Below are 22,075 nucleotides of genomic sequence, written 5' to 3'. Positions count from 1 at the left end.
ATGATAATTTACAGAAAAAAAGATAAGGGAAGGACAAAAACCAGAATCAATGAACTATTCCTCAGAGCTAAATCTAATATTTTCTTACTTGAATAGCCTTAATTTACATTATCATGGGGGGATACTACTGGAATTATCAAATACTAGTCTTTTTCACACTCATGTTGAGCATATGGGTAAACTTTCCTGAAAAAATACATAAAGAACTCTATATGCAAGCTAAAATGAAGAAATATTAGAGATGCTACAGTTCCTTTATTCTGTTTGTTTTGGGGGTATGGTCTGAATATGCTCAAAGACTTATTCTCCTGAATCTCCTCAGAGATCACCCCTGGAAGTGCTTGGAGGACCATACGCAGTGCCAGGGAAAAAATAAGGGGCAACTGCTTACATGGCAAGTGCATCAATTCCTGTATTATCTCTTGGGCAGTGTGGCATATGATATGTCTCTTTAAATATCAGTGAATGGGGGGTGGAAAAGATTGTTTCCTTAAATATTCCAGTGCAGAGCAGAAACAGAGACACTGAGACTTAGAAATTCACTGGTATAGATGATTTCCTCAGGAACTATTCTAGGAAACATTATTAACCCAGTTAGATATGAGAAATGGGACTCTGTATCACGAAGGTGTTCATTATGGGCCAGTTTTCTAAGAAATACCCTAAAAGGTCAGGGCAAGTCTTTATTGCAGGCATTGGACAAATTACCCAAGCACATGCTCAATAAATATTTGTTGTTTGATTAAAAAAGAATCCACTTGAGGGGCTGAAGAGACTGTATACTATTATGGTGTTTGCCTTGCGGCTGCCACACATCCAGAAACCCTGAGCACTGCCCAGTGGGCACAAAAAACAAAACAAATAAAAAAACACTGTCCTTCGGTTGTTCATTGATTTGCTCGAGCGGACCCAATAACGTCTTTTTTTTTTTGAGACTTGTTATTACTGTGTTTGGCATATTGAATACGTCACGGGTAGCTTGCCAGACTCTGCCTTGTGGGTGAGATACTCTTGGTAGCTTGCTGGGTTCTCTGAGAGGGGTGGAGGAATCAAACCTGGCTTGGCTGGACTGGCTGCGCGCAAGGCAAATGCTCTACAACTGTGCTATCGCTCCAGCCCTAATAAAATCCTACTGAAAAATAAGATGTCTTAGATTATAGTTTAAATTCTAGTCCCAGTGCAGTCAATAACTACCCAAAGTAGCCTGATGAAATGTATATGAATCTCTCCAGCCTCACTTTATTTAAAAAATAAACATGATCCATTTGCTCAATGTAATCTGTGGGCTGGTTATGAGCTTCAGTTACCTAATATCTACAAAAACACTTTGAAAAAATTACAAGTCTATTGAATTGAAATAATTAATTAATACAAATAACAATAAATTGGGTCTTAAAAATGATCTGTGCTTCTCTCTGTGATCAGAACTATACCCACATGTGGTAGGCAGGGATTAACTAAGTGTTTGGGGGTAATGTGCTTTTAAGATAACACTTCTTTCATTAAGAAATGAGGATCTTAGTTACCGATCCTCAGGTCAAAAGGACCAAGACACAGTTTTCTGACGTGTAAATTAGAGAAGGTAGGAAACGATCTCTAAGCCTATTTTAATTAAAAATATATTATTGATTTTATTTTTAAATTAACTCATGAGATATTATGGGTGTGATATATATATATATACATATATATATATATTTCCCTCATCCATTCAGAGGAAAAGTACCAATATTAGATACACTACTGACTTAAAAGTCTGTCTTAATTACATTACCAATAAACCCAGTCTGTGTGTGGCTCTGATCTCTGTTCCTTTCTACTCCATAACAGAGCCAGTTGTGGGCATGTTACTGCCTTCTAACTATAAATTATAATGGAAGAGATAACAGCCTTCCAGTTAACAGCTAAATTGCCTGCCTGGAAAGAAGAAAAATTTCCATTAGTTGCTTTTCTAAAATGTACCTTCAGTCAATTTCTCAGGCATTTTAACCAACTTGTCAAATGGTCAAGTTACAAACTGGTAGTCTAATGGATGCACCCAGTCTTCAAATGTTTTGGTGTCATATAAAATTTCACATTTTATGATTCTAGTTTTAAGAATGAAGCTGGCCCATATGGTGGGTACTAATTTTACTTAAGCCTTGGACAAGAATGGGGGCTCCCTGTCTTCTATACCAGGCTGACTTCCCATGTTTACCTTTTGCTTGGATCCTATAGGCATCTGACTTGGAATTCTACTTCTCATTTGTTATTGGGGATATTTACCCAACTTTGGGTTTAGCTGATTTTTTCCCCCAGGACTGATTACATTGGGCATTTGAAAATTAGGTCTGTTTCTTAAGAAAAGCAACCCACATTTCTGGCCCCAATGAGTCATGCAGTAGGATGGGATTGCTGTTTCTTAATTGTTTATATGTGTTTCATCTAATGAACACTTGAAAATCATTCCCCTGGTTTCCATTTCAAATTGAAGAGGTGGTTCCATAGAGTGAGAGAGAACTAAAAGTGATTGCTAGTTTCATTCAAGGGTAAAAAAACCCCTAACCAGTGACATTATCATTTAAATTAGACATTTTAACTAGCATCTTGATCTCTTTTGGGAAAGGAATGGTCATTACTCCTGTCTTGTTCTCCTCACTGTACTAACAATAGATCACATAACTATTCCCAAAGCCCTCTTACAAAAGGTAGAACCTCACCTTCATGGTGCAATTCCTGCTCCATCTCACAGCTAACTTTTACATTGGAAAACAGTCTTCCTTTTGGACCCTCCATTTATTTCTCAAACCATCAGACAATAGCTCAAGAACACCTTGTTTCCTACTGAGTCTGAAAAATAGCATTATCTCCCTAGAATGATGTACAAGAGCTGAGTTCTTATAATCACTGATTTCCTATAATCCCACAATCACTGAATATGGATTATGTACTGTTCTGCTCTCATCATTAAGTTGTGTCTGACTGAATGAGACAATAACCAGCTTCCTTCTGGGAAGGTTATTTTAAAACTCAAGGTTATGGATCGGAAAAACTTGGTCTCATTAAGATCGCTGCAAAATATATTGAAGGGTCACAGAGACAGGCTGCGGAGTGGGAGGCAAAGTGGGAACATTGGTGGAGGGAAGTGGATATTGGTGAAGAGGTTGGTGTTGAAACATTGTATGCCTAAAACTTAATCATGAGTAATTTTATAATTCATGGTGATTCAGTTAAAAAATTTAAAAAATTATGACCTGTATTATGATTCATGTTAGAAATGGAGTATAAGTAATGGTGTGTAATTCTGAGCTCAGGACTCAAGAAAACTGGCATACTTCTGCTTGGTCTCTAGGGACCCTGTCATATGAATAAGCCTGAGCCTGTATCATGGAAAATCAGAGACTCCAAAATGAAGAGAGAAAATGGCTCAGCAAAGACCTTCCTAGATCTGCAAGGCCATCAAGACTCCACCCACTCACTGCCTGCCAAACTGTCAGGACAGCAGATATGTGGCTGAATCGAAGTGAAATCAGAGGAATTACCCAGCTGAGCTCCAAACTGTTGACACACAACGTTATGAGATACATATATTGTTATTATTTCAAGCTATGAAAATTGGAGTGATCTGTTCAATAAAAAAGCTAATAAATTCAGAATTTTCCTATAGAGTAATTAGAAAAACCTATAATTATTCAGATATACCTCAATGTATACTTGCTCTATCATTTTAAAAGTGTGGGCAGAAAAATTTGTGTTAGGATAAACCAGGTCAAACGAAGGCCATACAGATCATGCACTAAGTATTTTTAATAATCATAGAGTTAACATTTCCTTCCTCCCCCAATTGCCATCTGTTTTTCATTTTAAATACAAGTATGATAGCAGGAAGGGCCTCAGTACATATTAGAAAAATAAATATCCAAAGATGTGTGTACAGACATATATTATGTATATATCCTTGATCTTAGAAGTTAGCTCAGATGACAGTAGAAAATTTTATACAGACTGAAACATTATAGTTTGTAGACTAAATGGTCTAATTATCTGAAACATTCTGTTTGCAAAGTTCTTGAACAGTTAAAATAGATAAGAGGAATTTAACTGCAACCAGAATTAACTTTTATTCGATATACTATGTTTGCTATAAAACTTGTCACTGTCACTGTCCTCCTGTTCTTCATCGATTTGCTCGAGCGGGCCCAGTAACGTCTCCATCGTGAGACTTTGTAGTTACTGTGTTTGGCATATCAAATACGTCACGGGTAGCTTGCCAGGCTTTGCCGAGTGGGCGAGATACTCTCAGTAGCTTGCCGGGCTCTCCGAGAGGGGCAGAGGAATCGAACTCGGGTCGGCCATGTAGGCTGCGTGCAAGGCCAACGCCTTACAGTGCTGTGCTATCAAACTTACCTCTATGAATTGTATTTTATTCATGTCCAAAATCTGGGATACTAGTATTTGTTTTAGGGATGCTAGAGGATTTGAAAAATATATAAAAATGTGTAACTGAAAAGTGGCACTGAATATTAGGTTTACTATATTTATTATTAGTTTTATATCAAAGGCAGAGCATTAGCACAGAGGGTCGGCCTTGCACGCAGCCAACCCAGGTTTGATTCCTCCGTTCCTCTCGGAAAGCCCGGCAATTCATAAATTGTACTGCCAAAGCAGTATGAATAAAAAAGTGGTTCTCCTGTGAAATTAATATGAGAGAATGAATTTGCTCAGATAATAATCATATATTTGGAATTTAAACTTCTGAAATATGTGAGAATGTGAAAAACAAGCTTGAAGTGTATTCTCTGGTTTAGAAAAAAATGCACTTTGCAAAATAATGGACAGGTACTGTAGTTCTGTTATTTGGCCTGAAGACATTTGGAGATTTCCTGTATAAAAGTAAACACTGACTCTATTATGAAAGTTCACACAGATTCAGATGGCACAATTTAGGAACATTTAAAATATTCTTTAGGTTGATTTTAGTATAATTTAAATCTCCAAAAACCTCAACATTGTTCCTGGAAAGAAAGGGAACTTGAAGTCTATCAACCAGCTGGGATTAATTGGGGATGAAATAATATTACTATTTTCTCTGGTAACAAGTGTGAAAAGAAATGGCAGGCAAGAACCAAGTCAAAAATGCAGCCACTGGGGCTGGAGTGATAGCACAACGGGTAGGGCATTTGCCTTGCACACAGCCGACCCAAGTTTGATTCCCAGCATCCCCATATGGTCCCCTGAGCAACACCAGGAGTAATTCCTGAGTGCATGAGCCAGGAGTAACCTCTGTACATCGTCGGGTGTGACCCAAAAAGCAAAAAAAAAAAAAAAAAAAAAAAAAAATGCAGGCCCTTTTTCCAGTTACTCTGTGCTTCTTAAACTATCGGCTCAATAGTACGGGGGAAATAGTACTAGAACAAACTTCTCAAAGGACACAAATTGCTGAAGAAATAACAGCTACAGGCCAGGCTCTTTGCACTTTAATATCTGAAGTGAGTCAGAGGCACTCAGTGGAGTTCAATTCTATAGGACATGGCCATGGTTTGAGGCTTGGGTCAGAGTGGAAAAACGACACTGCAAAATTAGCTTAGATGAATTCAGAGGGTTTTTCAAACTAAGAAATTAAGTTTCTCTTCATTGCACTTCATGGAAGAAGACATTTATTATCCCTCATGCAGCAGTTGCTATTGCAATAGCCTCTTGGGAGAGAATGAGACACCCCATTTCCCTGTGTCTCTGGGAAGGAGACCAGAAAGTCGTACAATGTGTGAGCACACTGAAGGTTTTCCGTGACAGGAGAATTCCCAAGGCTACCACCTACAGGTTTCTTAAATTTGCAATTCGTTCTGATAAATTCTTAAGATCACTGTTAACAGAATTCTCAAGGGTGAAGAGGAAAAAGAACTGTATTTTAGAAGTAGGCTACTGAGCTGAATTTCTGTAATGAGAAAGAAGCCAGAAGAGCTCTCTCTTTCGGTTCCATGGCATTACTGACGGAGTTGTCTGGGTCTCCTTCTACACAATGTGTACAAAGTGTCTGCAAGAAGTGAGCCAGGAAATCAGGGACCAGGAGGCTAAGATCCTCCACGGGTAGGGCTGGGTACCTGATCATTGTATAACTGAAATCTAAGCACAAAAATTTGTAAGTCTATAACTGTACCTCATGGTGTTTCACTCAAAAAAAAAAAAAGATCCTCCACTGGTACTCAACAGTCAACCCATGAAGAGGGGGGTACATTGGAGAGGAGGGACTATGAAATCCTAGTGTTTGTTAGTTAAATTTTAAATGGGTGAAGCTTTCTTATGCACTTGGAATAATTGTTAGGAATGCGGATAATCAATTTTTGTCAGTCAATCACAAATATAGTTTACATTTCTTTTCTTTTTTTTTGTTTGTTTGGGGGTCACACTTGGTGGAGCTCAGGACTTGCTTACTCTCAGCTCTCTGCTCAGAGATCAATTCTGGTGGGCTCAGGATCCATATGTGATGCCAGGCATTGAACCTGGTCAGCAGTGTGCAAAGTAAGCACTCCACCTGCTCTATTAAGTTTGGGAAGAGAATAACTTCATCGCTGAATAACAAAAAAAAATAATAGCTTGAGATTTTCATCAGAGTTAAACATAAAAAAACACATTAAAATCACACACATATGTTTGTACACACAAAACACTGTACCTTTGCATGCTTCTTCTTTAAAGAATTTAGCTCCTTCTGTTGTTTCTTTAAATGTTTCAAGTAAGCCTGTGGAAGAAATAAAAAGAACTCAGAATAAACTTTGGTTTATAAACCAATAAACAATGGTTATACCAGAAGCTTAAATATATTGGTTTTACCAAGAGGCACAATGTGACAGTGCCTGCAAAATGATGAAGCTATTTTACCTTCATCTGTTTCAAATCTTCTATCCTCACTTGAGGGATGAGTTCGATACCTTAAAAAAGAAATAATGTTGCTGTTAGAGAAAATTAGAATAATCAATAGTGTAAAATAAACATTTTTGAAGCTTCATTTGAAGACTTTGAAGCAGCAGCACAGGTAATGTTATGGTTATACACACCATAAGTTCTAAATTCAAAGCAATTACTTGAAAATTAGTTAAAGTGCTTATCATCTTAGGTGAGGTACCCTGTTGAAAAAAAAGCCTGAGACAAGGTGTGATGTGCACAAGATTTACTTTCTGTTTGTTCACTAAATATAAGTAGCTTCCCAGGGAAGTGCTGAATTTTTATTGTTTTTATAAAAAACTGGGATAGTTTGATAATTTTGAGAACCTCTGGTCTAGAATACCTCGTAAAACTCGATCTTCTTATAATAAAGATCTCTTTGCTTTACTTTCTTTTTCTTCATTCTTGGAACATGAGACAAGTTTACATTTTTAAGTGATCTCAGTCTCTTCCTGTTTCTTTCTCTCTCAGTCCTTCTTTCTTTTGACCACAGCTCTGCTCTCACATGTTTCTGCCCAGATGTATCATCAATGGCATGAAATCAGTGGTGTCCAGGACAAAGGCCATCTGCCAAAAAGCCAGTTCTCATGACTCCACTGCTTCTCTCAATGGGACCATTTGTCTTTGTGACCTGCCCTTGAAGTTCAATAGTTACCACTGAGATTCCTTCTCCTGAAGGCCCATATCCAAATTTCAATTTAATTTAATTCTTTCCCTTCTTTTTCTCTTCACATACTTTCAGTTTAACCGAGGTCCTCATTGCCAGTAGTATGGATCATTCATTAATCATCATTCTTCTAAGTGAAGAGACTGCTAGATCTTCACTAGATGTGGATCTAGAGCCATACTGATGAGGAACATGTGATCTCTCCAGCAATAATGCCTTTTCTTGGTGGCTACCACTTAGAAAGAGTATATACAATTATGTATGATGTTATAACTGGGACAGTTAATTAATATATCATAATTAAAAATGTTTCTAAAATTGAATCACAATGAGATACAGTTGCAAAGCTGTTCATGATTGGGTTTTAGTCATACAAAGTTCCAACACCTGTCTGTTCACCAGTGTACTAATTTTAAATAATTCTTAACTTTATCTCTCTTTCTGAATTAGTTTTTCTGTAAGACTACCCATCTTCTTAACGTATGCTTGGATGGATTGGAAAGAGAGTACAGAGGGTAGGGAGACTGTCCTAGCTTCAATTCCTGGCTCCACATGTGAGCTCTCAAGTAATACCATAGCGCCAGAAGTCCTGAGCGCAGCTGGATGTAGCTTCAAAACACACATACACACACACACACACACACACACACACACACACACACTTAATTTTATTATCATTCCTCCTGTTTTTCTCAGAGAAGTCTCATATTCTTTTACAAACTAGGAAAAATAAGCTCTCTGTCAGCATTCGGTCTGACCCCTTTTCCTAAGTCTGGGTTGCTTTCAATGCTGTTTCCTGTTTTCTCCTTGACTATCCTCTTTGCTGCTCTCTCTCTCTCTCTCTCCCTCACTCTCTCTCTCTCTCTCATATTTTTCGCCTTTATTTTATTTTATTTTTTACAGTTGTAGATTTACAATTTTTTGTGCTTGGGTTTCAATTATACAATGATCAGATACCCATCCCTCCACCAGTGCCCATTTTTCACCACCATGGATAATATCCCTCCCACCCCCATCCCCCCATCCCCCCCTGTCTCTGTGGCAGGGCAATCCTCTGTGTTCTCTCTCTCCTTTTGGGTGTTGTGGTCTGCAAAAGAGGCATTGAGTGGCAAACATGTTCAGTCCATAGTCTACTTTCGACATGCATCTCCCCTCCTGGGAGGATCCTCCAAATTTCCTTTATTTGGTGCTCCCTTCTCTATCTGAACTGCCCTTTCCTCTAGGATACCCGGCTGGCCTCTAAGTTATGGAGTAATCATCCTGGTGCTGATCTCAGCTATTCTTGGGTATTAATCTCATACTTTGTTACTTTATATCCCCCAGATGAATGCAATCTTTCTATGTCTATCCCTCTCTTTCTGACTCATTTCGCTTAGCATGATACTTTCCATATTGTACCACTTGTATGTAAATTTCATGACTTCATCTTTTCTAACAGCTACATAGTACTCCATTGTGTAGATGTACCAAAGTTTCTTTAACCAGTCATCTGTTCTTGGGCATTCAGGTTTCTTCCAGTTTCTGGCTATTGTAAAGAGTGCTGCAATGAACAAACAAGTGCAGATGTCACTTCGACTATACATTTTTGCCTCTCTGGGATATATTCCCAGGAGTGGTATTGCTGGGTCAAATGGGAGCTCAATTTCTAATTTTTTGATCTCTCTCATATTTTGGGACACACCCAGCAGAGCTCACTCTGGCTCTGTACTCAGGGATCACTCCTGAACTGGCTTAGGGAACCATACAGGGTGCTGGGGATTGAAGTGGGTGGGCAGCCTGCAAGGCGAGCACCCTCTGTACTATAGCTCTGGCCCTTAATCTTCTCTTTCTCTGTGCCAAGGTCCAACTCAATTAGGATATCATCCACAAATATTTTCTGGGAAACCTACTGGAACAAATAATATCCCCCTGTCCTATTTCTTAAGAGCCAGTTTTGACTCAGCTCTGCGTGGGCCTCTGCCCTATCTAACCCGTTCAGTCAGGTGCGGTATGAAGGCATTGCTCATTGGAGAGAGAGCTGTCTCACCGAATAGAGGATTCCAGTCTCCTGATTACTAAACAAAAGGAATGTGTCTCTCCAGGAGACTGGAAAAGAGGTGAGGACTGCTTTGCTCCTTCAAAAGCAGTCTTCAGTAGAATCAGAAGGTGGTCCTGAACATAAGCAAGTCCTCCTTTAGGACTAGAACCCTGGGTTATTCTTTAAACTGGTCACACTGTAACTGCTCCCCACTTAACTCATTCCAAATAGTCTTAATGTCCTGGTAGGCAAGATACAAGAACTTAAAAACACTTCCATTTTCCACTGTCTATCTCTGTCTGTGTGTCTTACATTAATAATGTCCACTGACAGTTGGAATGCCCAAAGCCTACATTATTGCCTTAATCCATGTTCTTTCCAGGGAAGAACAGACACACAGCTGTAGGCAAAGGACAATTTGGGCTACTTTTGTGCAGTCTCATTTTCCCAATTTTTTTTCACAAAGCCAAATGCACACTTAATTTCCTGCTAAATTACTGTGGTGCTTTGGTTTGGGGATGTCTTGTATCATACCTTAAAACTGCAGCACTTATACGTACCTAAGTGTATGAACAATTTGATTTTCTTATACCAGGCCACATCAAACTAACATATGATTTGCAAGTATGCTTATCTATGTCACTGTCACTGTCCTCCCGTTGTTCATCGATTTGCTCAAGCGGGTCCATTAACGTCTCCATTGTGAGACTTCTTGTTACTGTGTTTGGCATATTGAATACTCTCGGTAGCTTGCCACGCTCTCCAAGAGGGGCGGAGGAATCGAACCTGGCTCGGCCAGGCTGGCTGTGTGCAAGGCAAATGCCCTACCGCTGTGCTATCGAAGAATTAATTTAGTTAATAGTTCTTGATCAAAGAAGGCATTTCACGGAAGGCTGTATGAAATCAGAATGGATGCATGGACAATAAGGATAGAGGCATTCATTTTAAATGACCCATGGATTGTTCCCCTATAAAGTAGCTGAATTTTAGTAAGTGCACACATCAGTCCTAATGATGAATCTACCATGACTGAACTGGTTTTAAATAAATGGCAGTTGATAAGTTTAAGAACATAAATAACCATGGATGCTAAATATTTGTAAATGGGCAAAAACTTTCAAAGAAATATAGAAGTATCTAAACGACTGTGATTCAATTTGTTCATGAGCCCTTTGTCTTTACAGATAAGATATAGGACAATATTCTGGAAGAAATGGGGAATTATACAAGTGAAATTCACAGTGGGAAAGTTTAGAGGATACCCTTTGAGCTCAAAATTTTTCTTGGTTGGAATTTTACTCCATGGCTTGGAGGCCAGCCACACATGCTAGGGGGAAAAGGGAGCTCAGATAGAGAAGGGAACACCAAATAAAGGGTGTTGGAAGGATCCTCCCAGGATGGGAGAAACACGCTGAAAGTAGACTATGACCAAACATGATTGTCACCCATTGCCTCTTTTGCAAACCCCAACACCCAATAAGAGAGAGAGAACAAAAGGGAATGCCCTGCCACAGCAGAAGGGTGGGATGGGAGGATGGGGGGTGGGAGGGATACTGGGATCCGTGGTGGTGGGGGATGGGCACTGGTGGAGGGATGGGTATTTGATCATTGTATAATTGAAACCCAAGCACAAAAATGTGTAAGTCTACAACTGTACCTCATGATATCTCACTAACAAAAATTAAAAAATAAAATAAAATAAAATAAAAACAACAAAAAATGCAAATGGCCAAAAAAATTTTTTCTTGGTTGCTGTTTATAGACATGGACATGTTTGCTTTTTTGTGGCTATGTAATGTATTGTTTATTTGAAAGAAGAAACTATAAAGTTTAAAACATGTTTTAATGTTGGTTTATTATTTTATAGTCACATGACATAAGGGAAAACTTAAATGTTAAAATATTTAAGTTTAACAGTCACTGTCACTGTCCTCCCGTTGTAGACTATGACCAAACATGATTGTCACCCATTGCCTCTTTTGCAAACCCCAACACCCAATAAGAGAGAGAGAACAAAAGGGAATGCCCTGCCACAGCAGAAGGGTGGGATGGGGGGATGGGGGGTGGGAGGGATACTGGGATCCGTGGTGGTGGGGGATGGGCACTGGTGGAGGGATGGGTATCAATTTGAGCATCATCAATTCATCAATTTCATCAATTTGCTCAAGCGGGCCCAGTAACATCTCCATTGTGACACTTGTTACTGTGTTTGGCATATCAAATACATCATGGATACCTTGCCAGGCTTTGCCCTGCAGGTGAGATACTCTTGGTAGTTTGCCTGGCTTTCTGAGAGGGGAGGAAGAATCAAACTTGGGTTGGCCATGTTGGCCGCGTGCAAGGCAAACGTCCTACCTGCTGTGCTACAGCTCCAGTTAACAGTAAGTCACAATATTATCATTCTTTGCATCTGTGTATGCTTTCATTTTCAATCAGCTAGCCTTTGTAATTTCTTAAACATTTTTGTATTGGTTTATAAAACATTTACATTTTTAAAATTTATCCAAAAAAACATCAGTTTATTAGAACATGAATGTTTATATTTTTTAGGAGTACAATGTTACTACACCATATTCACCAACAAAGTATAATATACCATATGCACCAAAAAATATAATTTGTTTATATTAGTCTAGTTTCTTTTTCCTTTTTGACCATTAAAATTTTTTAAATTTATTTTCATTGTTGTTCATGTAATATGACTGTGTCAGTTTTAATTTCCGTGTTTTATTTTTTTTTAGGGGGCACATCTAGCTGTGCAGTTGGCTTATTCCAGGTTCTGTGCTTAGGGGTAGTATTGGTGAGTTCAGGGGATCCTCTCGGGTGTCAAGAATAGAACGCAGGTTAGCCGCCTACAAGTCAAGTACCTTACTCACTGTATTATCTCTCTGGCTCTGGCTCTTAATTGTGATGGTTTTGATGAGCAAAATGACTGCACTGTCATCACCAGCAAACAGTCACAGACCCTGCACCTCTGTTCTTATGTCATATCTAGACCACTTCTTTCTTTTTCTCTGACTTCTCCCTACTACCCCAGTACTTGGAAATCTCAGTTTTGCAAAAATGGTCGAGCAGTTGTCCTCATTTGTAATTGCCGAGTATCTTATTTTGTTTCTCACTAAGTCACAGATGTAGAACATCCTAGATTTGTTTTTCTCCCTCTGAGTTAGCTCCAACCAAGTTTCAGGAAATCACAAGATTTCATCTTTCCTTATTGCTTCATAATATGCAACTACATATGTAAATGAATATATATTCAATTAACACACAGACATACACACACAACTGCTTTATCCAATGTCATTGAACATTTGGGTGGTTTTTAGACCCTGGCCATTATACTAATTATTACAATGAACACATATGTAAATTACTATTTTTGTGCTCTTGGTTTAAATGTCAAGAGGTGGAATTGTGGGTCAGATGCAACTGCTATTCTAAATTTTTAATAAAATCTCCATAATATTTTCCATAAAGGAAGAAACAGATGATATTCCAACTGGACATGAATGACAGTCAAATTATAGTTGTTTTCAGTCTTTTTGATCATCCCATTCTCACTGTCATAAGATAATGTCTCATTGTGGTTTTGATTTGCATTTTCCTGAAAAAAGAGGCAATGAGATTGCTATCTTCAAGGAAATATCTGTTCATCTCTCTCCATTTTTTTGATGGGGTTCTTCATTCTGTTGTTTAATAAATCTTGGATAGCAGTCCTCTATCTGACGTCTGATTTGCAAATATTTTCTCCCATTGAGCAGTGTGTCTTTTAATTTTAGTTTGCATTTATTAATTTAATTAAATTTAACAGTAAACCACAATATCTTGATTCTTTAGCACCATATGTTGCTGGTCTGCCTGAGAAGCACGTTTTGAATATAGAACTAAATGCTGTCCATGGTTTGGATGCTTCAATGTATTATAAATATTTTCTAGAACAATATGTACTTTATGCAGTTAACCAAGTTGTAATGGATCTAGCAGATGAGAGGAGAATATGCCAATTCCCTGTTAGTTTCTTAGAGAAATTCAGCAACTTGTGTAATGCATGAGTAAACATGTTACTTTTGAGTTTTTTGTGGAATAATGCAAACTAGAAAAAAAAACCAACAGTAATTCCAAACATTTTTGTAAGACTTTAGAAAGAATGCAAAGTCTCCAACACAGAAAAGGAACCCAAACAAGCCTGCCTTACCCTTCTTGGCTTCCATGCCAGACGCCATGGCAGCCGTGGTGGTTGGTCTGAGCTCGGAGCTACTCTGAGGAGTGACGTTTGCTTTGGCAGTGTTGGCCTTCCCTTTCTTGTCATTCTTTGAAGTATCACTGGGCACATCAGCTATGTCGCTCTAGAACAAAAACACCGATATTAATCCCGGTGAATGCCTTCTCAAGGTCCAATGTCGTGCACATTCTTTATTTTCCTGAACGCTGTTGTGCCTCCCAACTTCTTCCCATCTTACTGGCCTTCGACTCTCACTAGAATTTTTCCTGATGGAATAAAGATGATAAAGCTTTCTGAGGAAGGTGGTGAAAGGAAAAAAGAGTAATCTCCTTTTAATGCAGGGCATTCCTTTTCTTTTCAAAGTAATGGAGATACTGAATTCTCCTTTTAATGCAGAGCAGTCCTTCTCTTTTCAAAGTACTGGAGATACTGATTCCTATGTTTTAAGCTCAAAATACAGTAAAAGTAGTATTTACAGGCAAACAACCCACGTAATTGTTGCACTGAGTGAAATCTGAATGGCTAGAAAACAAATTTCATCAATTTGTCCAGTTGGGTAGATTGGGATTTCAGTGTATCTAGTAAAGCTTTCAATATTTTAAATTTTATTCAAATCATCCTGTTTTCCACTTAGTTGCCTGTGGGGAAGTCACTCTAAGGTATGAGTTAAGTCATTAGTAATGAAGTGAGTTTTCCAGATAATAAACACATTATTAAATATATGTCACTCTCACTGACTCTTGAAATTGTTTTGACTCTTGAACTGATTTAAATTCAGTCTTAAAACCCCTCTAATAACAGGCTACATTAACTTTGTGAAACATACTTTGTTTAATGTACAAACATGCTTTGTCCTAATCTTGTAATCAAGATGTTTGGTTGACATCCCTACTTTCCTGGCTCAATTCTCTTTAATTGATTATTGCTACTTACAGTTTCAATGCCCATAGCCCTCATTTGGTCTGCTCTCTTTTCCGTAATGGAAAGAAATTTCTTTGGATCAGACAAAGCATCCACGATATCTGAAAGAAATAGATCACTGAGTGGTTAATACTGATTTTCGGAAAAGATCCATGTAATCAAAATAAATAATCCACAATCTTGATACTTTCTGTTATATTTCACCCTAAAACAGAAGATAAAGACAGGAAAGCAGTTAATCAGGAAAAGAAGAAAAAAGTTACGGTAAGGCTCAAAAGTCAGATAATTTTTTTCCCTAATGTTTTCATTGCTTTTTTTTCTTTTTGGGTCACACCCAATGATGCACAGGAGTTATACTCCTGGCTCTGCACTCAGGAATTATTCTTGGCGGTGCTCAGGGGATTTTATGGGATGCTGGGAACTGAACCTGGGTTGGCTGCATGGAAGGAAAATGCCCTACCCCTGTGCTATCACTCCAGCCCCTCATTGCTGGTTTTTTTCCCCACAAATGAAGAGGACAGTGAGGTAGGGCAAAACCAAGTGAATTGCCTTGCTTGCTGACATTTTATCTATGTCATTTTCAGCAAGCTGACTAAGCTCAATCTGTTTCTTCATCTGACAATTAGACCTGATATTAGCACTCTGGTGCCTGGAGGTACATGGCAAGTTCAGTGAAGTTAGAATGGATTCCTGGAAGTTCCTTTTCATGATCTAACATTATTTCTTTATGTACCAACTGAATATTTAAATATGGGAATCTTGATTGATGCACTGTGATGCCAATGCACTTTCTTTTCTATTTAAAAAAAATTCCTTTAACATTTTACTATTATTGTCATTTTGTCTTTATGGGTCACATTTGATGATGCTCAGGGGTCACTCTTTGCTCTGCACTCAGAAATTACTTCACGGTGTTTGGAGGACATACAGGATACTGGGGATCAAACCCTGGTTAACTGCGTGCAAGGCAAATACCCTACCAACTGTATTATTGCTTCAGCCCCTGGACTTTATTTTTATTTACATTGCTTAATGCATATTTAAAAAAAATTGGGAGGAAGTAACAAGGAGCAGAGTAAAAATGTAAAAATGTGGCTGTCAAGGAGGCAAGCCAGGGGAGTGGGAGGGGCCCTGGGGACATTGTGAAGGGAAAGTTGACGCTGGTGATGGGAATGGTGTTGGAACAGTGTATGCCTGAAACTCAACTGTGAGTAATTTTGTAACTCACAGTTCCTTAGTAAAAACCTAAAATAAATAAACACATAAAGGGAACCAGTTTTACTTGCGAGATAAACTGAATTCTTTTTATTGTTCTCATCACAATAGCACTGCAGCACTGTCCTCCCGTTGTTCTTCGATTTGCTTGAGTGGGCCCAGTAACGTCTCCATCGCGAGACTTGTTATATGGCATATCAAATACGCCATGGGTAGCTTGCCACGCTTTGCCATGTGGACGAAATATTCTCAGTAGCTTGCAGGGCTCTCCGAGAGGGGCAGAGGAATCAAACTTGGGTCAGCTGAGTTTGCAAGTTTGCAAGGCAAACACCCTACCCGCTGTGCTATTGCTCCAGCCTGCTGGAAAACTATATGACTGAAATTCAATTATTAACAGCTTTGTAAGGGTCTATCTCACAGTGATTCCATAATAAAATCTTTTTTTTTTTAAAGGAAAAGATAAAAGAAAAAGAAAGAAAAAGGATTCTTTGGCCTTCTGTTGAAAAAAAGAGTTCTAGAACCTTCCTTTCTAGGATCAGAGACACTTCCTTCCAGGGTTTGGGGGAAATCACAGTAATTTGCACTTAAAAAAAAACAGTAAAATTTCTTCTAATATAAAACATTATTTAAAGAGATTCTAGTATTTTCAACTGAATTTTATACAATTTTTCTTATTTACCAATACTATAGGAAGAATAATAACTTTTTACATTAAAATAGAGTCTTCTGCCCCCGCTCCTGGCTGTTCTTGCCGGGCCCCTTGGAGGGGGGTGGGTTGAGTTTCCCTCCCCGCCCCGAACAGAGCTCAGGCAGCCGAAGACCTCCATAACCAGCCACCACCATGCTGAGACCACTCTCCACATGCATGAAGGTACCGGCAGAGGAACAAAAGCATGCGGGTCCCAGGGCTGAGATCTCCAAGCCTGCTCGGATCTGGGCTGAGCATCCTCCAAACAGATCCTCCATCTTCCAGTAGGCAGGGGTCACACCCACCATCTGACCCCCATCGACATGTAATCCCATCAACGGCCAAGACCCAGAGACTATAAAACCCAGCTCCCGGAAGCAACATCTTATTATCTCATTCTTACTTTGGACAACCTGGCAGGTTACCGAATATTAGCTGTTCACACGGCAGAGTCTGGTAAACTCCCCGTGGCGTACCCAATATGCCAAATACCAGTAACAATGATGGGTCTCATTCCCTAACCCTGTAAGAGCCTTGAATATGGCACTTTTTAAAATCTCAGGGCTAGGATGAAGAAGATGTTACTGGGGCCTGCTCGAGGCAATCGACGAACAATAGGATGATCGTGATCGTGATCGAAAATAATCCCAAAACTATAAACTAAAAAATGAATGAATTAAAATGCATCATATTTCCCTAATAGAATCACCTTCCTTATTATAATCTTGAAATTTTTTTCTCAGTAAAATTTTTCCTTTATTTTGTAACAGAAAATATACTATAACCATGTGATAAACACTCAAATATACAAAACTGAAAGGTAAAATTTTCTTTCTTGCCAATCTTAAATCCAGCAGGTAACTACTACTACCTATTTCTTATATTAGTGTAATTATTTTAAAACTCTAGATGGATGCATAACTTTCTCTATATATGCATATACATATGTATAATATGCATACATATACATGTATATTTGTTTGTTTGGTGGCCACATCTGGCAGTGCTTAGGGCTTATTCCAGGCTCTGTACTCATGTATCACTCCTGGTGGGGCCCAGGGGACCGTGTGTGGTGCTGGGGATCTAAAATGGGTGAGATGTATGCACCTTATCTTCTGTACTATCACTCTGCTACCTATATTTTAAATTTCATATATCTTAGAATCATTTCCATATAAGTGACTTATATCTACAAAAAATTTTTTACAACTTTGTTTTTAAGGGCTGTGAAAATATTCTATTTTGTGAATGACTGTGATTTCTTTAATAGTTCATTATTGATGGATTATTCAAGTACTTCAGTTCTTTGTTATTAAAAACAGTGCCCCACTGACTGTCTTCTGGAATATTTCACAACATACCTATGCCTATATTTACAGGTTAAATACTTAGAATAAAAGATAAAGGTATTTGTCCTTTTTGGAAGTGGTTGCCAAACTGTCCTCCACAAAAGTTGCATTAATTTATTCTCTTAATATCATGCTCTGAGATCTCCAAGATTTCAGAAAATTTTATTCTAGCTATATAAATTTCCCTATAAAAACTTTGCCTCAAAATGGCCAGTTTCTAAGGTGAAGAAACCTTTAGCCAAGATGGTAGATGCAGAAGAGAGCTGGGTTAAGACGAAGCATCACCCCAAGACTAAGAGTCAAAGAAGAGAAAGCCCCACTACAGCTGAAACCCATCCTAGTCCAAGGGGTGGGTTGATATTCCAGATCTAACTGTGTTACAGAAAGGCCCTGTACAATAGAAGTACCCAGAAGACAAATCCAGGATTGAAAAGAAAAATAAATTTCTGGCTATGGTCCCAAAGGCAGTGGGTAGTGACAAGAATGGCAGTATCTGTGTAGTTAAACTGCAAGTTGCCTAGTAACTATCCTACTGAGGATATGCCTTGTAAGTTATGAGCCGAGGCAAAAAGCTCTTCAGTCAGTCAGTCAGTGAGGAATCCAGAAGTCGACATCACTCAGGGACCATTCTGATCATCCTCACAGTGCACCACAGAAGCAAGAGCGGGATTTTCCTGAAGTAGCTGGCCAGAGCCTAAGTACCTGAACTCCAGGGCTATCATCACTGTTCTTACAAACAGAATGCAGCCTCACAAATTCGTGTTCTAACTTTTTTATAAAGCACTTCACTAAATCATGGGTACATTTTCAAAAAGAAAGAAAGAAAGAAAGAAAGAAAGAAAGAAAGAAAGAAAGAAAGAAAGGAAGGAAGGAAGGAAGAAAAAGAAAGAAAAAGAAATATCCTCCTATGGTAGATTTCAGAGGTACTTCTCTCGCTTCGAAGCCTTTTCACCAGCCATTGTGGAAGTGGCAAAGAAGAGATTTCAGCTGAGAGAAGAAAGAGAAATATAAAGGAAGGATGAATAAAGGAAATATGACTATTATAATTATTGAACTTTACTATAGCCAATTATTTTTCTCTCTGCTTTTGTTATATGCATATTAAAAAAGAAGCTCTCCCCTAGTATCATCCTTTCCAAGATTGTATCAACAAAATTGACAATCATTCTTTATTTTAATACACATTTCATCTTAATATTATCCCTATTTAATGTTGATTTTAATTAAGATACAAATTATATACCATTCCTTTTTATGTATTAAATAGATTTTTGTTTAATTTTACTAACTAGTTTCATAATGAATAGACTTGAAGAGACAGATAAGTTATCCTGTAAAATGTGCTACATCCTGAATCTTAATACTTTTTTCTTGTGACTTCATATAGGTTACATGTAGGCCCTAGCTGTGCCCCTTGTCATGGTGCTAAACTCAAAGAGCAGTTGTAGGACTGATCTCATCTGTCTCTGACTCCAACTGTTCCTTTCCACTCATAGATGCATTTCAGTGTCAAAAAGAAACAAAACAGTGCCCACTGATCTCTCCAGTTCTCCCAGCACACACCCACTCTGGAAACACTTTGTCTTGGTTTCCCACTGGCGGATTCAATGAGTGATTCAGTGTTGCTTGTTAACAAGAACAGACTTTCTTATCTTTCAAGCTACACAATCATTTTGGGGCCTGCAGAGAACATTTGACATTTTAAAAGAAATAATTTCAGTAGAAATAACAGATAATACTTTTTTCACTTAAAATTAAACATAAAACCAATAGTCATTAAAGAATGAAATGACACACGGCTGAAGCGATAGCACAGTGGGTAGGGTGTTTGCCTTGCACATGGCAAACCTGGGTTTGATTCCCAGCATCCCATATGGTCCCCCAATCACCTCCAGGAGTAACTCCTGAGTGCAGAGCCAGGAGTAACCTCTGTGCATCGCTTGGTATGACCCAAAAAGCAAAAAAAAAGAAAGAAAGAAAGAATGAAATGACACATAATCCTTCCATCTTCACTAACATGTTTTCATGTATTTCTTTGTAAATTTTCCAATATCTCATATTTTACAGGAAGTTTTAAAAATACTGTTATTAAAAATATTACATTTTATGTAGTTTTAAAATTATTTGGGTAAGATATGCCAAATTAAGATATCTAGATGGACATTTAATTTTTTATTAGTGATAAATTTATGAGAAATATCTTAGTGCAAAAGGGTCTCTTCATTTTCTTTTATCAGAAAATTAGTGGATCAGGTACACAACACTGCAATTTATATGCCTGATGGGCATTCTTAACAAGATCTGTGCCTAACAAGCTTCCAAAGTAGCTATTAGAGAATGGTAATTGGAGGAAATGAGTACCAAGAAAATAAAGCAGAATTAAGAAAGTGCATTAAATTGAAGAGTGCTCTGCAAAACTCATGTCTACAAGAGTCTCAAAATATGATTTCATTTAGAAGTATGTTCTTATTCATGTAATTAATTAGGGACTGAAGTGAGACCATAATGGATTAGGGTGAACTCTAAATGCAATAACCGGTGTCATTATAAGAGAGAACATACAGGCACAAAGAAAAGAAAGGCAGGTAACGATGGAGGCAGACTGGAATATGGCAAGTAGGTACAAGGCAAGGGACGCTAAAGACTGCTGAGAGTTGCCAGGAGTTAGCAAGAAACAAGGAAGGATTTGCACAAGAAAAGCTACCTTCGATTTCAGATGTCTCATCTGTAGAACTCTGAGAAAAAAACTGTATAGTTTCCATTATCCCAGTTTGTGGTAAATTGGTTACCAGTGATAACTGAGAGAAAATAATTCTGCTAAATTAATACAGATACAGAGAGAGAGAGAGGAAGAGAGAGGGAGAAAGGGAGAGAGAGAGAGAGAGAGAGAGAGAGAGAGAGAGAGAGAGAGAGAGAGAGAGAGAGATGGGTATAGCAGGCTGTTTGCAGGACTTACTCCTGAATCTGTGCTCAGGGAACATTCCTGGCTGGGGAGACCATATGCTCAGAGCTTACTCTTGGCTCTATGCTCAGGAATTAATCCTGACAGCGAAGGAAACCATATGTGGTGGTAGAATTGAACCTGGGTTGACCAGGTACAAGAAAAGCTCCCTACCTATTATTCTGTCTCATTGGCCACATCTAAGATAGATAACTTTCCTTGAAGTCATGTATTAATGTTTATAAAGCTCGATTTATCACTTTTAAGAAGCAGACACTATCAACCAGCCTCTTGAGACCTCCCAAGTTTCTGTCAAATCTCAATTTGCGACCTGCATTTTAATCCCTGGAGTCATCTTCCTACTGACTGCGAAAATATTTGGTCCCAGCAAAGAGTTGGTTCTACACTATTATTCTCTCCTAGACACTCAGTTTTATGCTTTTCACCATATAGTTACAGACAATATGTAAACTAGGTCAGGAAATGTTTTGTACAGTTAGGAGGTTTACGGAGATACTTTTGTCAACCATCTGCTAGAGGCTCTCACAGATAGAGACTAAATTTCACATCAAAATAAAATGCTATGGATTTATCCATTGGTGGATAAGTACCTTTACTTAAAACTAGTCTAAATCAACAGTATTAATAATTCTAAGAATTGCTGGGGAATCATCACACCCTGAAATTGTGCCTTATTTTTAAGTTTAAGTTTTAGTGATGTACCTTAAAATGCAATATACAAAATAATAGAATTCAATATTGATACAATATAATAATGCCCCTGAGCAAATGGCACCAAAAGCACACACAATTTAATTGAGGTTTGTTCAAATTAAATCACATGGAGACACAAAGGAGTTTATGGCAGAAGAAAAATGCCTTCGCCAAGGCTTAGGTTACAGGTAATTTGAAATAGTTTCTTCTTTCCTGAAAATTTTGAATAATACCAGATTACATGCATCTGGGACATTTAATTTTTCCATGTGATGAGAAGTGCTCTTCAGTAGGTTGAACCAAGAGAAAGAATGAAAATGTACTTTTGGGACATCACAAAAGGGAAAAGGGGCTAAGACTCAAAATAAAGTCATGATCTGACCTCTTTTAGATAATTTTTCTATAATTACTCATTTTATT

General features: G+C 38.2%; 1 protein-coding gene across 6 annotated transcripts in view; it reads right to left on the bottom strand.

The window, feature by feature from the left end:
• PLCB4 (phospholipase C beta 4) overlaps positions 1–22,075 on the bottom strand; it is a 444,937-nt gene that overhangs the window by 19,408 nt on the left and 403,454 nt on the right. For all 6 annotated transcript variants that reach the window (XM_056121270.1, XM_056121275.1, XM_056121273.1 and 3 more), the window contains 4 exons: positions 14,761–14,849; positions 13,801–13,951; positions 6,859–6,908; positions 6,653–6,718 (listed from right to left, as the gene is read on the bottom strand). In XM_056121270.1, the coding sequence (XP_055977245.1) occupies positions 6,653–6,718; positions 6,859–6,908; positions 13,801–13,951; positions 14,761–14,849 (356 nt within the window). The remainder of the gene's footprint in view (positions 1–6,652; positions 6,719–6,858; positions 6,909–13,800; positions 13,952–14,760; positions 14,850–22,075) is intronic.

Source organism: Sorex fumeus, unplaced genomic scaffold (genome assembly GCF_029834395.1).
Source record: "Sorex fumeus unplaced genomic scaffold, SorFum_2.1 ptg000044l, whole genome shotgun sequence".
Lineage (NCBI taxonomy): Eukaryota > Metazoa > Chordata > Mammalia > Eulipotyphla > Soricidae > Sorex > Sorex fumeus.
The sequence above is the reverse complement of the archived record's forward strand: the minus strand, read 5'-3'. Positions and strand labels throughout refer to the sequence as shown.